Source organism: Ylistrum balloti, unplaced genomic scaffold, assembly GCF_031769215.1.
Source record: "Ylistrum balloti isolate Yb309-2 unplaced genomic scaffold, AGI_CSIRO_Ybal_v1 Utg370006, whole genome shotgun sequence".
Classification (NCBI taxonomy): Eukaryota; Metazoa; Mollusca; class Bivalvia; order Pectinida; family Pectinidae; genus Ylistrum; species Ylistrum balloti.
In genome coordinates this window covers 1593848-1610219 of record NW_026782081.1, presented here as the reverse complement: position 1 = coordinate 1610219, position 16372 = coordinate 1593848, and the positions used below count along the sequence as shown (strand labels likewise).

Genomic DNA, 16372 nt, shown 5'->3' with positions numbered 1-16372 from the left:
ATAGAATATTTCTCAATGAGATCACTATGGCGATTATAAAAGAAAGATCAGATGAGAAGCGTAGGAAAAACGGTAACATATCTGGCCCGGTAATCTCGATGTTATTGAAGGGCAGAATATTGTTATTAAAAGGTTCCTCTCTTTTTACAGCCATACTTATTCCATTTTTGGAAAAACAAACTAAACAGGAATTAGATATCTATTACGTTTTGTATCCTCTGTCACTCAAATGCGATGCTCATTTATATTTTTTGAATTCTTGGCAATATTAAAAAAAATTACAGTTTTTTTTAAAGAAATATTTATGTGTATATAGATGAACCAACGTATACTATTTGACATTTTAAGTTTTATTATTTTGTTCTCCTATCACTAGATAAGAATACATTCATTAATAAGTCGGATATTTATTTCGGAACCGATATCCGGCATCTGTTTTATTTCACAGGCGTTATCATTTTATTATTCAAAAAATCGTAATAATCGATGCGTCGGTAACTCTTTACGTTATGCAGGAAAATCCGTAAACCGTACTGAAACCTTATTTTAGAATCACCCTGAAAAGAGATTTATTTATCATGTGATCCAAGATGTCGTCTACATATTCCTTTCAACAGCGAATGGACGATTTAGAGAAAAGACTTAAATCAGAAAATGACAAAGCTCGAAGAATAGTTGGAACCAGTGAATTAATCTATCCAGGAGGCGGAGAGTCGGCTAATTCCAGTCCCCGGAGACTTAGACAGAGTACGTGTGTAGTTGTGAGATCAAAACAAAGCTGTCTTGTCGAAATTGACGTTTCTTTACTGTTTCCCTTGGATGGCCACTTATTCTGAAAGAATGTAATGTGTGTCCCGCAGAATGCTTGTTCTGTTGGAATTTAGAAATGATTCCATGGCCCTGAAATATGTTTCTGGCGTAGGCCTTTCTTTTTCTTTGTTGTCGTGGGCCAGAATCTCATGTGTCGTAGGCCAATTATAATTTGTTTACCTGTTTATCGTCGAAGATGTTGTTAACTTTGTTGATATATTCAGTACAGTACACAACAAATATTTCATCTTTTTGAAATTCATCAAGATGGTTGCACATATCAAGTAAAGTAACATACATTTAGATCTGGTTTTAATTTATTAACAGTCTTCGGTCCATTTACTGTTAATGGATCAGGCATACAAAGTTAAAATTATTGCGGAATCATGTACATTTGCTTTTCCTGTAAGCAAGATGTATTTAGAAATGAAACGGTCTATTTAGTTGACGTGTCCATTTTGAAATATGCCTGTAGATCTTTAGAAAATTTACAATCATACAGATTTGTAAACTAATAACTACAAATTGCAGCTATTTAATTGTAACTATTGAACTGTGTTCTTTCAGGAGTAAGTTCTTCATTTCATGCATTGCTTACATTTTTACTGGCCAAAGAAATTGAACCTGTGGTAGTTAATGATATAATGTAGAAAGTACTACCAGTGTATCTATGTTATAGTAATATGTTTATGTTAGTTGTGTGCAGTGTCACATAGCTGTATTTTAGAGAGGATGAAGAAAGACAAAAGTGGACTATCAAATCTCCAATAGTTTGTTCTTACATTGTTCATCTGATGTTGAGGTATCCATATCTTTTAAACATAATACATCATATTTAAGTTTAAATAAGAAAGTAATTCTGGTTAATTTTGTTGTTGTTGTCAAATACAATCCTGCAATGGAAATGCCACTTGCATGATAAAAGGATAAGTATGCACGTTTGCATTTGATAATGGGAATTTCATGATGATCTTCATTATTTCTAAACCTTATTTGCCTGATTTGATATTATAGATGTGCACATTTTATACTTTTATATCATCTATATATATCCATTCTTTTATCTATATATATGTTATGAATTGTTGATGTCAGTGTTTTTCATAGAAATGGAAGTTTAAGTTCCGTTGAATTCAGATAATTGAGGTGTCAACTTTGTGGAGCCTGATTCACTGGTTATGAAGTTTCTCTTAAAATAATCATGATATTAAGTTATATAATTGTAAATTGTAGTTTCGAAGGGGTTTTCCCATAGTTTCATGTTTTGGGAAAATATTGTGTTCTATATATAATTGTACGGTCTTTCCAGTTTAAAATGTCTGCTTTCTGTTTGTGTGTATTTGTGCAATAATGAAATATTATGTCATACAAAAAGGCATCTAATATTAGGAACATTTGTAAAACATACCATTCCAAGAAAAGGAATGGTGTATTTGGCTTATTCTTGGAAGTGAGGATTTTTTAATGCTATTATATCTCTAGTGATTGATGGCTATGTTCAGTATTTTATTTTAATTCTATGAATAGTATATGGTACTTTGAGGTAAGGTCACTTTTGATTTACAGTATTGTATATTATTTATTGATCAAAATTCAAATAACACATTCAAGTCAGGTGTATTTTTGGGTTATGATTAATTATACATTAGCTGTGGGTATATTACTATGTACATTATATATATGTACATATATTTAAATTCAACATTCCTTGCTGACATTAAAGTAATATGTATAGTGACTGTTGTGATAGACTATAACACCTTTATAATGTGCAATAACATTATTTAATGATTAACTTTCTATTTTATTTAGGTTAGTGAGGAATATTTTCAATTGAACTCTAGTAAATTGAATAATTTGCAAAGTCAGTTATGAAATATTTACCATGTTCAATAGCCAGTTATTCAATTAGACCAATTTTAGTTATACCCGATAACTTAAACGAAATAGAAAATTAACAGTTTACAGTTTTTTTCTATTTAAACACAATTTTGATTTTTATCCATTCCAAAGATTGCAGATACAAAAATAATTCAAACTTTCCGTCCACCAACCTGAAAACTATCATCATGAAATGGCCTATTGCTTAAGTCTTTGTCATGCCACAGCAACAAAACCAACAACACTGCTTTTAAATAGTTCACAGATATTCATATTTCATTTACTAACAACAAAATTCCAACATTTATTCTGTTGATATTATGTCAAAGAAACCCTGTAAAGTTTGAAAAGATTGGCATAAGAACCAAATTTCTTACAGAATATTTTGTTGAGGCATTTTAAAACATGCAAAATTCTAGTCCAGTCCTTCCTTCAATGCATCATATCAATACGCATGTGAGAGAGACTATCATTATTGATGCACATTGTGCATAGTAATATGATGTTATGAGTGAAGAACTCCCATGTAGTGTCATTGTATCACATGCTAGACTTGAACTTCACATGATTTGGAATGCCTCTGCGAAATGAAGTCTGATAGAAATATGGTCTTCATGCCAACCGTTTCAAACTTTTGAGGTTTTCTTTGATGGATTCTCAATATACTAATCAATGGAATTTTGTATTCAGCAAATGAGTTATGAATAAATGTGCAGTTATTTTTGGGACTAAACTATTTGTGACCTTGACTCCTGCTTTTCCTGTGAGGCTGATTCAGATATTGAGAACCAACTCTATCTAATTGTAACAAGACTTAGCAAAAAGTTTGGAAATGGTACTCAACAGAAAAAATTCTACTAAAGTTACTGATGTAAAATATGAAAAAAAATATTGTTGGTTTTTGTATCAGCAAGAATAAAACAATAGACTGTTTAATGAAAGTGGTAGTTTATGAACCGACAAACTGAATCGTTTTGTATTTATGTCAGTAAACTTTGAATTGAATGAAAAGAAAACTGTATTTTAAGGAGATACATGGTAACTACAGTTAAACTCAGTTAATTCTACATAACCGGCTTCTCCCAGTAATCTGACAAACTATACAAAACCCATAGATAAATACACCCTGTAAAGTGAAAACAATGTAAATATACAATTAATGTGAAATGAATTACTCATTATACTGACAGTACAATGATTACCAAATATACATGTATAAAGTAGATGTAAATTAAAATCTTTACATATATAACTTGTAATTTTCTTCTGATGAACAAATAGGCAAATACTCATATCTAGTTTATAGCTTATAGCTACTAGCTAGGCAAAGAGTTTTAGACCATACTCAAATAAATGTTCCTTGAATTTCATGTAAAAGTAATTTTATAACAAGCATAATCATGTATACACCACTGTTATGAACTCTCACACTTGTTCGGAATCGTAAGAAGTGCCGCTTGACACATGATTGAAACTGAGATTTGAGAATTTTTTGATTGTGTGATAAGAAAACACTGAAAATGATATTTAACCAGGTATTTAGATTAAGAAACCATTATTTTTTGTTTCCACCACTTTTGTTAATCTTGAACTTTTTGTTTAATAGTTCAAGAATTAGGTGCCTCCTCACGTTCCAGTTCAGCCCCTTCTCCTGATCGAGAAAATCTGCGGATTCTTCCTAACATGGCATCTCACCGTCAAAAGCCCCCAAGACAGCCAGACAGACTCAGTTTGACTGGGGCAATGGCCAGTAAACCAGACAGACTGACTCTGGCAATGCCTGGACAGGACAGACATGCTTTCCCAGCACCTCCCAAACAACCTAATAGGTAAGTTTATACAATAGATACTCAGTGTATGTAACAAGATACAAGGTAATGACTAACACTAGGGTATCTTGATGTACTGATTTAAAACTTGATAGAAACAATATCTGTATTTACATGTACATTGTATACAAATATTTTTGAATTACTTAAAAATGAACGAATATAGGAAAGGGATTGTTTACTATTTTTGTATAGAGAAATCTTCACAAATGTAAAGATATGAACTCTATTGTTGTGTTTGTACCTATAGCCAGACGTGTCTTGTTGAAACATGAATGGACAGAGAACCAGTTGCTATATATTGTATACTACATCATCCAATACAAGGAGGGTCCATCTATCACACAGCACACATAACGAACACCCATATTTCTCATCAGAAGTATATTTGTTTCTAACATGTGGACAAAATATGACTCGATAATCCATAGATCAAACTGGGATGGAACTAATACAGATCTTGTTTACTATTTGTCATTTACTATAAAATAAATCTTGTGAGTTGTGATCATTCCATATCTATCATTTGGAAACCATAATTTTTTAGCATTTAGAACTGAATGTATATGTTATTTGTATCAGTTAAGTTAATGTTTAAAAATGGACACATATTTTTGTATTATTACCTGGTAACCACAACTTGGCTTATTTTCTTGCAGTGCTGAAATAGAAAGAAGGTACAAAGAGATAATGAGTCAGACAGGAATTCTGACTCTAGATGGAAAGGTAAGGAAATGTATGCACAATGTAAGCTGTAGTCTAGTATACAATATATAACAAGAAATTAAAATTTTTTCAGTGTCCATTGTTCATAGTTTTATACAATTAAATAAAAACTTTAAAAGACTATCAAACTTGACTCAGTTAATGAAACTTTCAGGAAATTATTAGTATAATAAACTTTCCTCATTTTCTTGTTCATAACAGTTAGAGGCTGGAGTAAGATTGCATTATATTTCGGTTCATTTTATATCAAAATACAGCCATGGTGCTAGGTAATAGTGGTACACAGAGTAATTTTGAAATGCATCATTTGCATGAAAACTTGCAGGCCCTAACAATGTCTATCTGTTCAGTAATGTGAACATCCACAATTTGAAGTGAATTTGATTGATGTAAGAGACCAGCTCTATTGTAAAACAATGGACAGCTTCACTTGTACAATGTGAAAGAGAAAGTTAGTTAACATGGCAAGAATGCAAGCTACAGCAATGTTTTTTATCATTCATTTTGTGCTAGGGACATAGGTCAGGGTCATTCATGCTGAACAACCGATAAATATTTCTTGTAGTTTTTGGACAGATGGATTGTATACTCATGTTTAATTCCTAATTTCATTACAGTTACATCTTTTCATAAGAAGCATACTTAGGTCATTTACTGTGATGTGTAATATATCTATTATTTATCTGAATTTTTGTTTTCATTTTTGTTTGAAGAAATATCCAACAGAAATAAGTGAACTGCAGCACTTGGGAGAACTTGGTCATGGGACATGTGGCCATGTGGTGAAAATGAGACATAAGATAACAAATCATTTGATGGCTGTCAAAGTAAGTACTAGAGATATAGTTAGAATGTTTCTAATATTCATGTTTGTGTCTCCGGTGTGTATTAAATGATTTCTTTTTTATTTTTCTGAAATACAGGTAAGCCACATTATATCATCATCTGTTATGAGTTGTAATGACTTTTAGTAACAACAAGGAGAAAAGGAATTAGGATTGTTTTGTGAATTTTATAACAACATTGATCTTGTTACTGTAAAAGTTGTATGGTGTCTGTACTTTTCTACACCCTCTGTTACTGTATAATGAATTATCTCCCTTCAGCGAGTTATCTCCCTTCGACCACTTATTGATAATTTCTGTTTGACGCTATGAACTGTCCTTGTGATTGGATACCAATGACAACTGCAAGAAAGTATATCATTAATCTTTTAAAATCAAGTTTGAATAATGTTACTAATTATCAAGAAATATTAATGAATGTAAATGTAGATAGTAATAAACCTAATTTGAAAGTATCTAGCTAGCAAGTGAGGCAATGGCATCAGACAAAACAGCATTATATTGAATTTCTTGATTAATTGAATGATGTTACATGCTTGATAATACTACAGGATTTAGTTAGAAATTACTTAATGTTTCATATGTGATTCGTTGTAGCAAATGAGAAGATCTGGAAACAAAGAGGAAAACAAAAGAATAATTATGGATTTAGACGTGGTGATTAAATGTCACGACTATCCCTTTATAGTGCAATGTATTGGAACCTTTATAACAGATGTAAGTGATCTAGAGTTGTAACTCTCATTTCAATATTCATGAAAAAGCTGTCCTGTAACCTTGTTTTAATACTTAAAAGCTGTGGCATAACCTTTTTTTGATATTCAAAAGCTATCTCCTAACCTGGTTTTAATATTCATTAAAAAGTTGTCTCATCTGTATGACCACACAATAACACTGATATTCAGTCATTATATACCTAAATCAATCATATTTTCTGTTTTCAAATTTAAAATATAAACAATACTATGTTACAGTTTCTAAATAAAATGTTTGTGTTTAAGATGTGTATTCTTTGTGTTCAAAAAGAAAGTTTTTCAGAGAAAAGAAACACAAATTGAAATATTTTAAAATCAAATCTTCTGAATTTTGTTTCATTCATTTCAAAACTCATTGAAACTAATGGTTTGTATTAGGAAAAGGAATTGTAGCAGTGCACTCTTGTATTAAGAATCACATGATATTTAGATAATTTGGTAGTGTGTATATACTTATATATGTAGTATATGTGTATGACATTTTGTAAGCTTTTGTTGAGTTAAAATTTGATGATTAAGAGTTAAACATTGTTTATCACTATGTATTCAGAGTGAGGTTTGGATCTGTATGGAACTTATGGCTACATGTTTAGACAAACTCTTAAAGAAAACCAAAAGACCTATTCCGGAAGCAATTCTAGGAATGATGGCTGTAGCGGTGAGTTTATACAATTAGTTGTTTATCTCAACGGAGCTTGTATTACAGTGTAAATACTGCCTCTATCACAGCATTTTCAGATTTCACACGTGTGATATATATAGTGTGAAGTTTAGAATGTAAAGAAAAGTTTGGTTTGATGTTGCAATTACATTATGTTAACTTGAAAAAACATTTATATCTATCATTATAACTCCCCGCTACAAAGTTCTGGGGTGTGTGTGGGGTGTTATATTGGAATTACCCTGTCTGACAGTCTGTCCATCCAGAATATTGTGTTAAATGTATCTAAAAAAGTGGCAAAGCAATATTTCTCAAACTAGGCATCCTTATGATATAAAGTTGTGGCCTTTTAATTTTCACAACATTTGTTAGAATTATTCCCCTTTTTGTAGATGTTCTGTTTTGAATATTGTCAAGTGTATCTAATAAAGTACTGAAGCAATATTTCTCAAGCATGCTACATCCCTATGATATATAGATATGCCCTTTCGCTTTTCATTTTAACTTGATCAAATGCTACAGCTGTTTATAGCCAATAATTTGAGATATTAGATATTCTAAAATTGTTACCATGGAAACACTTTGGAGGCTTCTAATTGGTTGAAATATATTATCTGATTAAGCTGAAATTAGTATAAAAACTTTAATGGATGACAATACAATGATACCATTTTTTGAAGAAAATGTTTTCCATTTGGTTGCTGTGATCAAATGAAGACTTCTTGAGGGATCTTGATGGGACAACCCTTCAAAAACTATTGTTGATTGGGGAGCGGGGGTATTAGTTGGCCATGATGACAGTTCTAGTTTTATATTAGGAAAATATATAAGTAAGTATTACAACTTGAGTAAACATTTATCTCTACCATTTCATGTTGTGAAAATATATAGATAAGTGTGTTGATTTGTGAAAACATTTACAGATCATGCTATAAATAAGATTTTGAAAATGTGTTTAATTTTAGATTGTAAAAGCATTAAATTATCTGAAAGAGGAACATGGAGTCATCCATCGAGGTGAGTTTCTTTATTTTGAATACTTAAGGACCTTATATTTCAACTGGTCTTGTATGTTTGAGATTTTTTCCAAAAACTTCATATATAAAAGGAACTTGTTTAAGTACAAGTACTTGAATTGGTTTCTTTTGTTTTGTGACTATGTGTACATATTTACCTTTATTACCATATAATTTATAATTAAGAAAGTGTAGTCTGAATATTATATAACGGGTTTTAAACTACCAATCAAACAAAAGTATGTACCTTACAAGCATGTCCATTCAAAGATCCTACAGTTTTTGTGTTTTACTTGTCTTGCCCAGATGTGAAGCCATCCAATATACTGTTAGATGAAAGAGGTACTGTGAAGTTATGTGACTTTGGTATCAGTGGTCGTCTTGTAGACTCCAAGGCAAAGACAAGGAGTGCTGGATGTGCAGCTTACATGGCAGTAAGTGTGTCTAAAGTGTTACCTAATTGACAAATCGGTCAAATGACTCACTTATTGAGTTCCAGTTTTAAAGCGATATTTGTTAAGTTTTTATGTTTTTATGCTATGGTAGTCACACAATAAAAACTTGTACTGACAATATTTCCAGCCAGATATCACTGGTCTTAGCAGCAGTCTGAAATTTTACATATGAGAATTTTTGTCACTTTATAACCAATTTTTCCACTTTGATTTACTTTTATATGCATGATGTCTGGAATTTCATGAAACGTTTTAGGAAACTGGTTGCATATTTCTAGCACTACTTATGACGAAATAGATATTACTTTTATAATTTTCAGTCTTAGGCTTACAATTCCATTAGAATTTGTTAACATTGATACATCAGTCATCAACTGTAAGATTGTTCGGGGAGGAAATGCGTTTAGTGGGTTATCTTCCTACCTGAGGAAAAATGACATTAATGTGATTTTTGTATGAAAAGTCTTGATCCCACTTAATTCAATATGATATAACATTCTATGCAAGAACATTGTACTGGAATTTTTGTAGCCTGAGAGTTGCGGGCCTTGAATTACATCAGTAGATCAACTCTGTTGACACTGCAAATATTTCTTCTATTGTAATAGTATATACAAGTTTAATGTTAGAGCAAACTTTGCAAAATTTTGTTGAAATGCTAAATTTAAAGATAACATGATACAGCTCACTCTTCTGTGACTAAATAAAGATAACATGATACAGCTCACTCTTCTGTGACTAAATAAAGATAACACTATACAGCTCACTCTCCTGTGACTAAATAAATATAGCATGATACAGCTCACTCTTCTGTGACTAAATAAAGATAGCATGATACAGCTCACTCTTCTGTGACTAAATAAAGATGGCATGATACAGCTCACTCTTCTGTGACTAAATAAATATAACATGATGACATGACACAGCTCACTCTTCTGTGACTAAATAAATATGACATGATACAGCTCACTCTTCTGTGACTAAATAAAGATGACATGACACAGCTCACTCTTCTGTGACTAAATAAAGATGACATGATACAGCTCACTCTTCTGTGACTAAATAAAGATGACATGATACAGCTCACTCTTCTGTGATTAAATAAAGATGACATGATACAGCTCACTCTTCTGTGACTAAATAAAGATAACACTCTCTTCTGTGACTAAATAAAGATGACATGATACAGCTCACTCTTCTGTGACTAAATAAAGATGACATGATACAGCTCACTCTTCTGTGATTAAATAAATATAACATGATATAACTGACTATTCCTTGACCAATTTTAGATGAAAAGATACAACTTACTTTCTGGAAACTGAACTTGTAGTCAATTAGTTTAGTTTTGTCCATGTCTAAGTAATCTTAAGTTCTACTGATGTAGTATTATTGATTAATTTTGTTTATTTTTTTGTCTAGCCGGAAAGAATAGACCCACCTGACCCACAAAGACCTGATTATGATATAAGGGCAGATGTTTGGAGTCTGGGCATCACATTAGTATGTATTAGATACATTATTAAACCTTTTTGCTGTTGAGCCAAAAGTAATCAAATTATTATATTTTGCAATTGGATGGTTTCAGATTTATTTATGCTGGTTTGGTAACATTTTTATGTAATTATAAACGTGTAACCTATACTTTTATCGATTGATGCTGGGTTTGTGTGTCCTTGTTTAAAACATTGAATTTATTAGTATTACTTGCTAGGGTAACCATTAAATCTAAAATGTTTAAAGTGTTCTATTGAGTTGGTAATTATACGAGTTGATTTGATTTTTTCTTGATTCAAAACTTTATTGGTTATTGCATTTTGAACTCGTAACATCTTTATTATATACATTGTAATTTCAAAATTGTTCAGTGTGCTATTATAACATTGTTGTTTTATCCCAGGTGGAGCTAGCAACTGGAGAGTTCCCATATAAGAATTGTAAAACCGACTTTGAAGTATTAACAAAAGTCCTACAAGAAGACCCACCACTACTGCCCCCAGGGAAGGAGTTCTCCCACGAGTTCTGCTCATTTGTTAGAGATTGGTAGGTTAGATGAAAACCAGCATTCTCTATTGGTTTAAATGTTTGTTAACAGGAGAACATTGCATTATATCATCCTGATACAATTTTACATCTTGGAACAATGACCACCATGACTGCCATCTTGAAAAACATATTTTAAACTTCTTTTCCAGTTCCATTGGGGCAATTTAGCTTAATATTGGTTGGGATGTTAAGGAAAGTAGCCAACAAAGTGTTGTTATTTTTTGACCGTGTCAAAACTTCAATGGTGCAGTCAGGGAGGCCATTTTGTAACATGATTGCACAATCATGGTTTTCCTATGCAACACCTATTTCAAACTTCTCAAGTTTCATCAGTTGGATTGAGCTCCAACTTTACGGGCAAATAATAGGTGGCATTTGTGACAGTTACCATCTCCTCACCAAAACTACCATCTGCATCATGGAAAACAGTTTCTTAGTAAGATTTCATTCAAAGAAGATAAAATAACAATTCTCCCTGCTGAAAGTTTTCATAGTCAGATGGCCATTATGGCCTATGGGCCTCTTGTTTTCTTCTTTTGTACCTGTAATTAAAAGTCAATAAATGAGATGAAAAAAAAATTGTGAAGAGAATAATTTGGGGGTTTGGACTTTGTACCGTTGGTCTTACAAGTTAGCTGAATATTTTGAGATTGATTTCTTGGCTCCCAGAGATTGTTTTTGACCAAATTTTTGGGTGTACAAGTACAAGTAAAAACATTTGTCACTATGTTCAAACACAAATATTACCTGAATTATGTAGTTCCTGACATTATACAGGTTTACAGTATGTAAATCCCATACATCACTTACTAAGTCCATTATCAAACACTGAACGAAGTACAAATCTCATGAAAAAAAGTGCACTAATAACAAAACATTTTAAGATTTGATGATTTTATTTTGTTTTAACTTTCAGTTTAACAAAAGATTATAAGAAACGACCCAAGTACAAGAAATTAATTGAACACAAGTTCATTAAACGATATGAGAAGGAGGAAGTAGATGTAGCAGCTTGGTTTTCTGATGTTACTCATTTAATGGCCGTCCAATGTAGGTCCTGATACAGGTAAGTCTGTGCTTAAAGGTCCTGATACAGGTAAGTCTGTGCATAAAGGTCCTGATACAGGTAGATCACATATGTAGGTACAATACAGGTAGTTCAGTACATATATAGGTCCTGATACAGGTAGATCACATATGTAGGTACCAATACAGGTAGTTCAGTACATATATAGGTCCTGATACAGGTAAGTCTGTGCATAAAGGTCCTGATACAGGTAGATCACATATGTAGGTACCAATACAGGTAGTTCAGTACATATATAGGTCCTGATACAGGTAGATCACATATGTAGGTACAATACAGGTAGTTCAGTACATATATAGGTCCTGATACAGGTAGATCACATATGTAGGTACCAATACAGGTAGTTCAGTACATATATAGGTCCTGATACAGGTAAGTCTGTCAATTCATGGAAGTTCATGCTCGTGGTTTGTGCCCATCAACTGACTCGCTCTATTCTGAAAATAGTTTGAGATATCAAATGGTCTTATTCATCTGATTTTTGCCAAACACATGTAAATACATTGTATTTTATGCATTTCATATTGAGAAAGCATTGGTTATTAGATATTTTGAGAAAAACATCGCTGTTGATATGGAACAGACATTCAAAGACTTGTCCCCAGTATTGGACTTTGAAGAATAAAAACAACTTTTACATGAAAAAAGTTATTTCATATATTTTTATTTGTGAAAAAGAAGCATAATTTGAAAAATGAAAGACAGTAAAAAAAACCTGTATTCAGAGTAAATATTTTCATTTATTTTCATGAATATCATACTGATGACTTTATTGTCCTGTAATCTAGTTGACTAAACTTGGCAGTCAGCAGTTAAAGATTAATAAAGATCCACCTTACATGTAGGTCTTGATCCAGGTGAGGAAAATAAATGATAAAATATGTAGGCATTGATACAGGTAAGGAAAAGTTGATATACATGTATGTAGATCTCAATGCAGGTTAATCTATGTATGTAGGTCTTGATTCAGGTAAGGAAAATAAATGATAAAATATGTAGGTATTAATACAGGTAAGTTGATATACATGTATGTAGATCTCAATGCAGGTTAATCTATGTATGTAGGTCTTGATTCAGGTAAGGAAAATAAATGATAAAATATGTAGGTATTAATACAGGTAAGTTGATATACATGTATGTAGATCTCAATGCAGGTTAATCTATGTATGTAGGTCTTGATTCAGGTAAGGAAAATAAATGATAAAATATGTAGGTATTAATACAGGTAAGGAAAAGTTGATATACATGTATGTAGATCTCAATGCAGGTTAATCTATGTATGTAGGTCTTGATTCAGGTAAGGAAAAGTAAATGTATGTAGGCCATGATACAGGTGTAAAAGTTTTATTAATGCAGATGTTATTTAGGTCCTTGCAAGCTGGATTGTGTGTAGAGGTGTAACTTGAGAAAAAAGAACATTGTTTCTAAAAATGTCATGGCCTACTGTTTGTAACTTCACAGACAAACATTCTTCTGTTAATTTGTGCAAGGAGACCAGACACTCTGATGTCAAATTCATGTAGAGATTACAGCAAAGACAGAATTTCTTTCAGATGTTCCCATCTAAAAGTTAAACCCGGCAAATTGTAAAAATAGGCACATGAGCCCTACCAACTTATCAGTGTACCTTCTTCGTAGATGTAACGTTAACAGACATTATCTTTATTGGTTATCAGGTTTGACAGTAAGCACCCAATAACTAATTGATTACAACCTTATATGGTTATATCCTAATATAGATAAGAAAGGTGTGAAGGTAACACTGTTGTTGTTTATGCTTACCTCATTTGTACCACATCATGGAGGGAAGTTGTATGACCCTGTCACCTTATCAGTCATGCTATCTGTTTGTCTTGCTTTGTAGTGAATTAAGCATGGTGGTGTGTACAAATATCAGTCAAAGAGAACAATGTTTCAACCTATAAAATATGTGTATAGAAAAATAAAAGCTATAGGCCTATGAATTGCTTCATTGTTAACTTATTTCATTATCCAAAAGACACATTCCTAATTTTCAGATGATAAAATCTTAAGTTATAGTCACTTTTGAACAGCGTACGTATGTTGAGAAATTCATGACTATTGTTAATGAAGTTTTTTTTCTTTTAACAGTTGCAGAAGGACAGAGACAAAATAAGCTCTGTTTAGGTCCTTGGAACAATGCTGGTCCATGATTGGCACAGCTTAAATCCTTGAGACAATGCTGGGCATTGGTCAGCACAGCTTGAATCCATCAACCAATGCTGGTCACTGGTCTGCACAGCTGGAGCTTCCAGAAAATGCTGATAGCTGGTCAGTATTGTATAAGTACTTTGGAAAATGTTGACCACTGGCCAGTGCAGTTTAGTTCCTAGAGCCAATTGCTCCATGCTGGTCAGTTCTGTGTAGATCCTGGGAAGCCATGCTTGAGACTGGTCAGTTCAGACCCTCAGGACAATATTGAAACACTTCTCAGAACTAGAGAGGTTCTTGTGTTGGATAATGGTCAGTACTGTAACTAAAGATTCTTTGAATAATTGTGGTCACTGAACAGTACTCTATTGAATCTAATGACCGCTGGTCAGCACACTTTTGATCCTCAGGACAATGCTGGACTTAATTGGACAGTGGCCGGCCTACCCATCCAATCATAACACTGTGTGCTGCTCAAGGGAAATCAAAGATTTCATCACTCATTTTAAAACCCAGGATTTGATGGGAACACTACTCGATATTGTGTTTAATTGCAGTGCTTCTCCACATTGACATTGATTGTGATATCGATTATACGATGTTCTTAATATCAGAAAATGTTTGGATTTTTTTAGCACTTCTGTGAGGTATTGCCGTCCGTCACTGTCCATTGCACATAATCCGTGGTCTATTATGTGAAAAATATTTATAATTTCACATACTCTTACTGAATTTACAGGTGTAAGGGGATCAGGGATTTTTTTTCAACGTCTTGCCCTTTAAACCTGTGCTAGGGCTATACACCAAGACGGGAGTTTACAGTTTAACATTGTGTTATTTTTCAAAATATTGATAAAGGATATGGTATTTATTTAAGCTTGCTAAGAACAAAATCAATTAAACTTAAGGGAAACTATGTATCATTATTCTCTCATAAACAAATGTTATAGAAATGGAAATTTACATTACTTCTTAATGCTTAATGGATCTGCCTAATGTAAGTACTACATAGATATCAACTGAACTTAACATATGAAGCATGAAAAGATAAAATGCAAATTTTCAATTGAACTCAAATTCAGGACTAAGGAATTGACCTGAACGTGTCATGATTGGCAATTTTCAAACATTTTTTGGTCTAGGCCTATCCATTCTGTTTTCATTTTGGCAACCATAAACAAATGATGAAACTTTCTTAAATCATGTACCTGCTGTTCCGAAATGAAACGACAACAAGGTTTACATCTATAAAAGATAGCAATTTAGTAAGTGACTGAGAATTCAAAAGAAGTTGTGATTGGATTTTAAACCGTAAAAAGATTCCAAATATAAATATTCCACAAAATGTATCGGAAGGATGTCCTTGTGTTATAGTTTCATAGGTGGGTCCCAAAGATGCATACTTCCAACTGCTATTTCCCTTACCGATTACTGGTATTGCACAAGGGAAGGAACCATGCATGGAGACTGATCCTCCAACAATATGGGTTTTATTGGAGGGTTAATACTATAATGATTATATATAAAAAGGGGAAAAAATCTGCTAAAATCTTACTGAGGTGAGCATTAATCCCCATGGGATTTTCCCCTTAATTTTTTTATCTGAAGCTTTATATGTAAGAATGTAATAACTATTAAAAAGATTGAAAAATACTTAAGATATGTGAGTTTTCAAATTAAGTTGTATTTTGCCTTCAATAAAATTAGGTTATTCATCACATCAAACTGAAAAAAAGTTTGTCATTTGTGTATCCACACATCTCCACTCTTGATATAGATATATGTTAATTGTTATTACCTACCATGCTTTATCAATTACAGTGAATGACCGATGTGTATCATTTCAACTGAACTGAAAACTGATACTAGGAAAAAAACTTACTGCTTGTTTTTTGTACTGGTCTTCTTAACAATTCAGTGTATAATTGTTTAAATGATAGTTACTAGGTTTTAATTGGGCTCTGGATATCAATTTAGGCTATAGCACAAACAAGTCAGCTATGTATTGTTCTGGTCATTTTTTACCTTAAAAAGATTGCTGATGGCAATTGTTTGATAGTGTGATCTAATACACCAACCGATGATGTGG

At 32.4% G+C, this 16372-nt stretch overlaps 1 protein-coding gene across 1 annotated transcript; it reads left to right on the top strand.

Annotated features, from left to right (window-relative positions):
* The first annotated feature begins 590 nt into the window (after positions 1 to 590).
* On the top strand, positions 591 to 16276 carry LOC132548284 (dual specificity mitogen-activated protein kinase kinase 7-like). The gene is made up of 12 exons (XM_060212144.1): positions 591 to 747; positions 4298 to 4520; positions 5180 to 5246; positions 5960 to 6073; positions 6689 to 6808; positions 7397 to 7504; positions 8473 to 8524; positions 8830 to 8957; positions 10401 to 10481; positions 10879 to 11021; positions 11941 to 12090; positions 14224 to 16276. Exons 1-11 carry the CDS (start codon positions 591 to 593, stop codon positions 12083 to 12085), a joined length of 1338 nt encoding a protein of 445 aa, XP_060068127.1. The 3' UTR covers positions 12086 to 12090; positions 14224 to 16276.
* The last annotated feature ends 96 nt before the right edge of the window (positions 16277 to 16372 follow it).

Excerpts from the sequence above, each read along its gene's own strand:
- LOC132548284 (XM_060212144.1), top strand. The coding sequence starts at position 591 with ATGTCGTCTACATATTCCTTTCAACAGCGAATGGACGATTTAGAGAAA. Across the intron at positions 748-4,297 it reads TCCCCGGAGACTTAGACAGA|TTCAAGAATTAGGTGCCTCC; the intron begins GTACGTGTGTAG and ends TTTGTTTAATAG. Across the intron at positions 6,809-7,396 it reads TTGGAACCTTTATAACAGAT|AGTGAGGTTTGGATCTGTAT; the intron begins GTAAGTGATCTA and ends CTATGTATTCAG.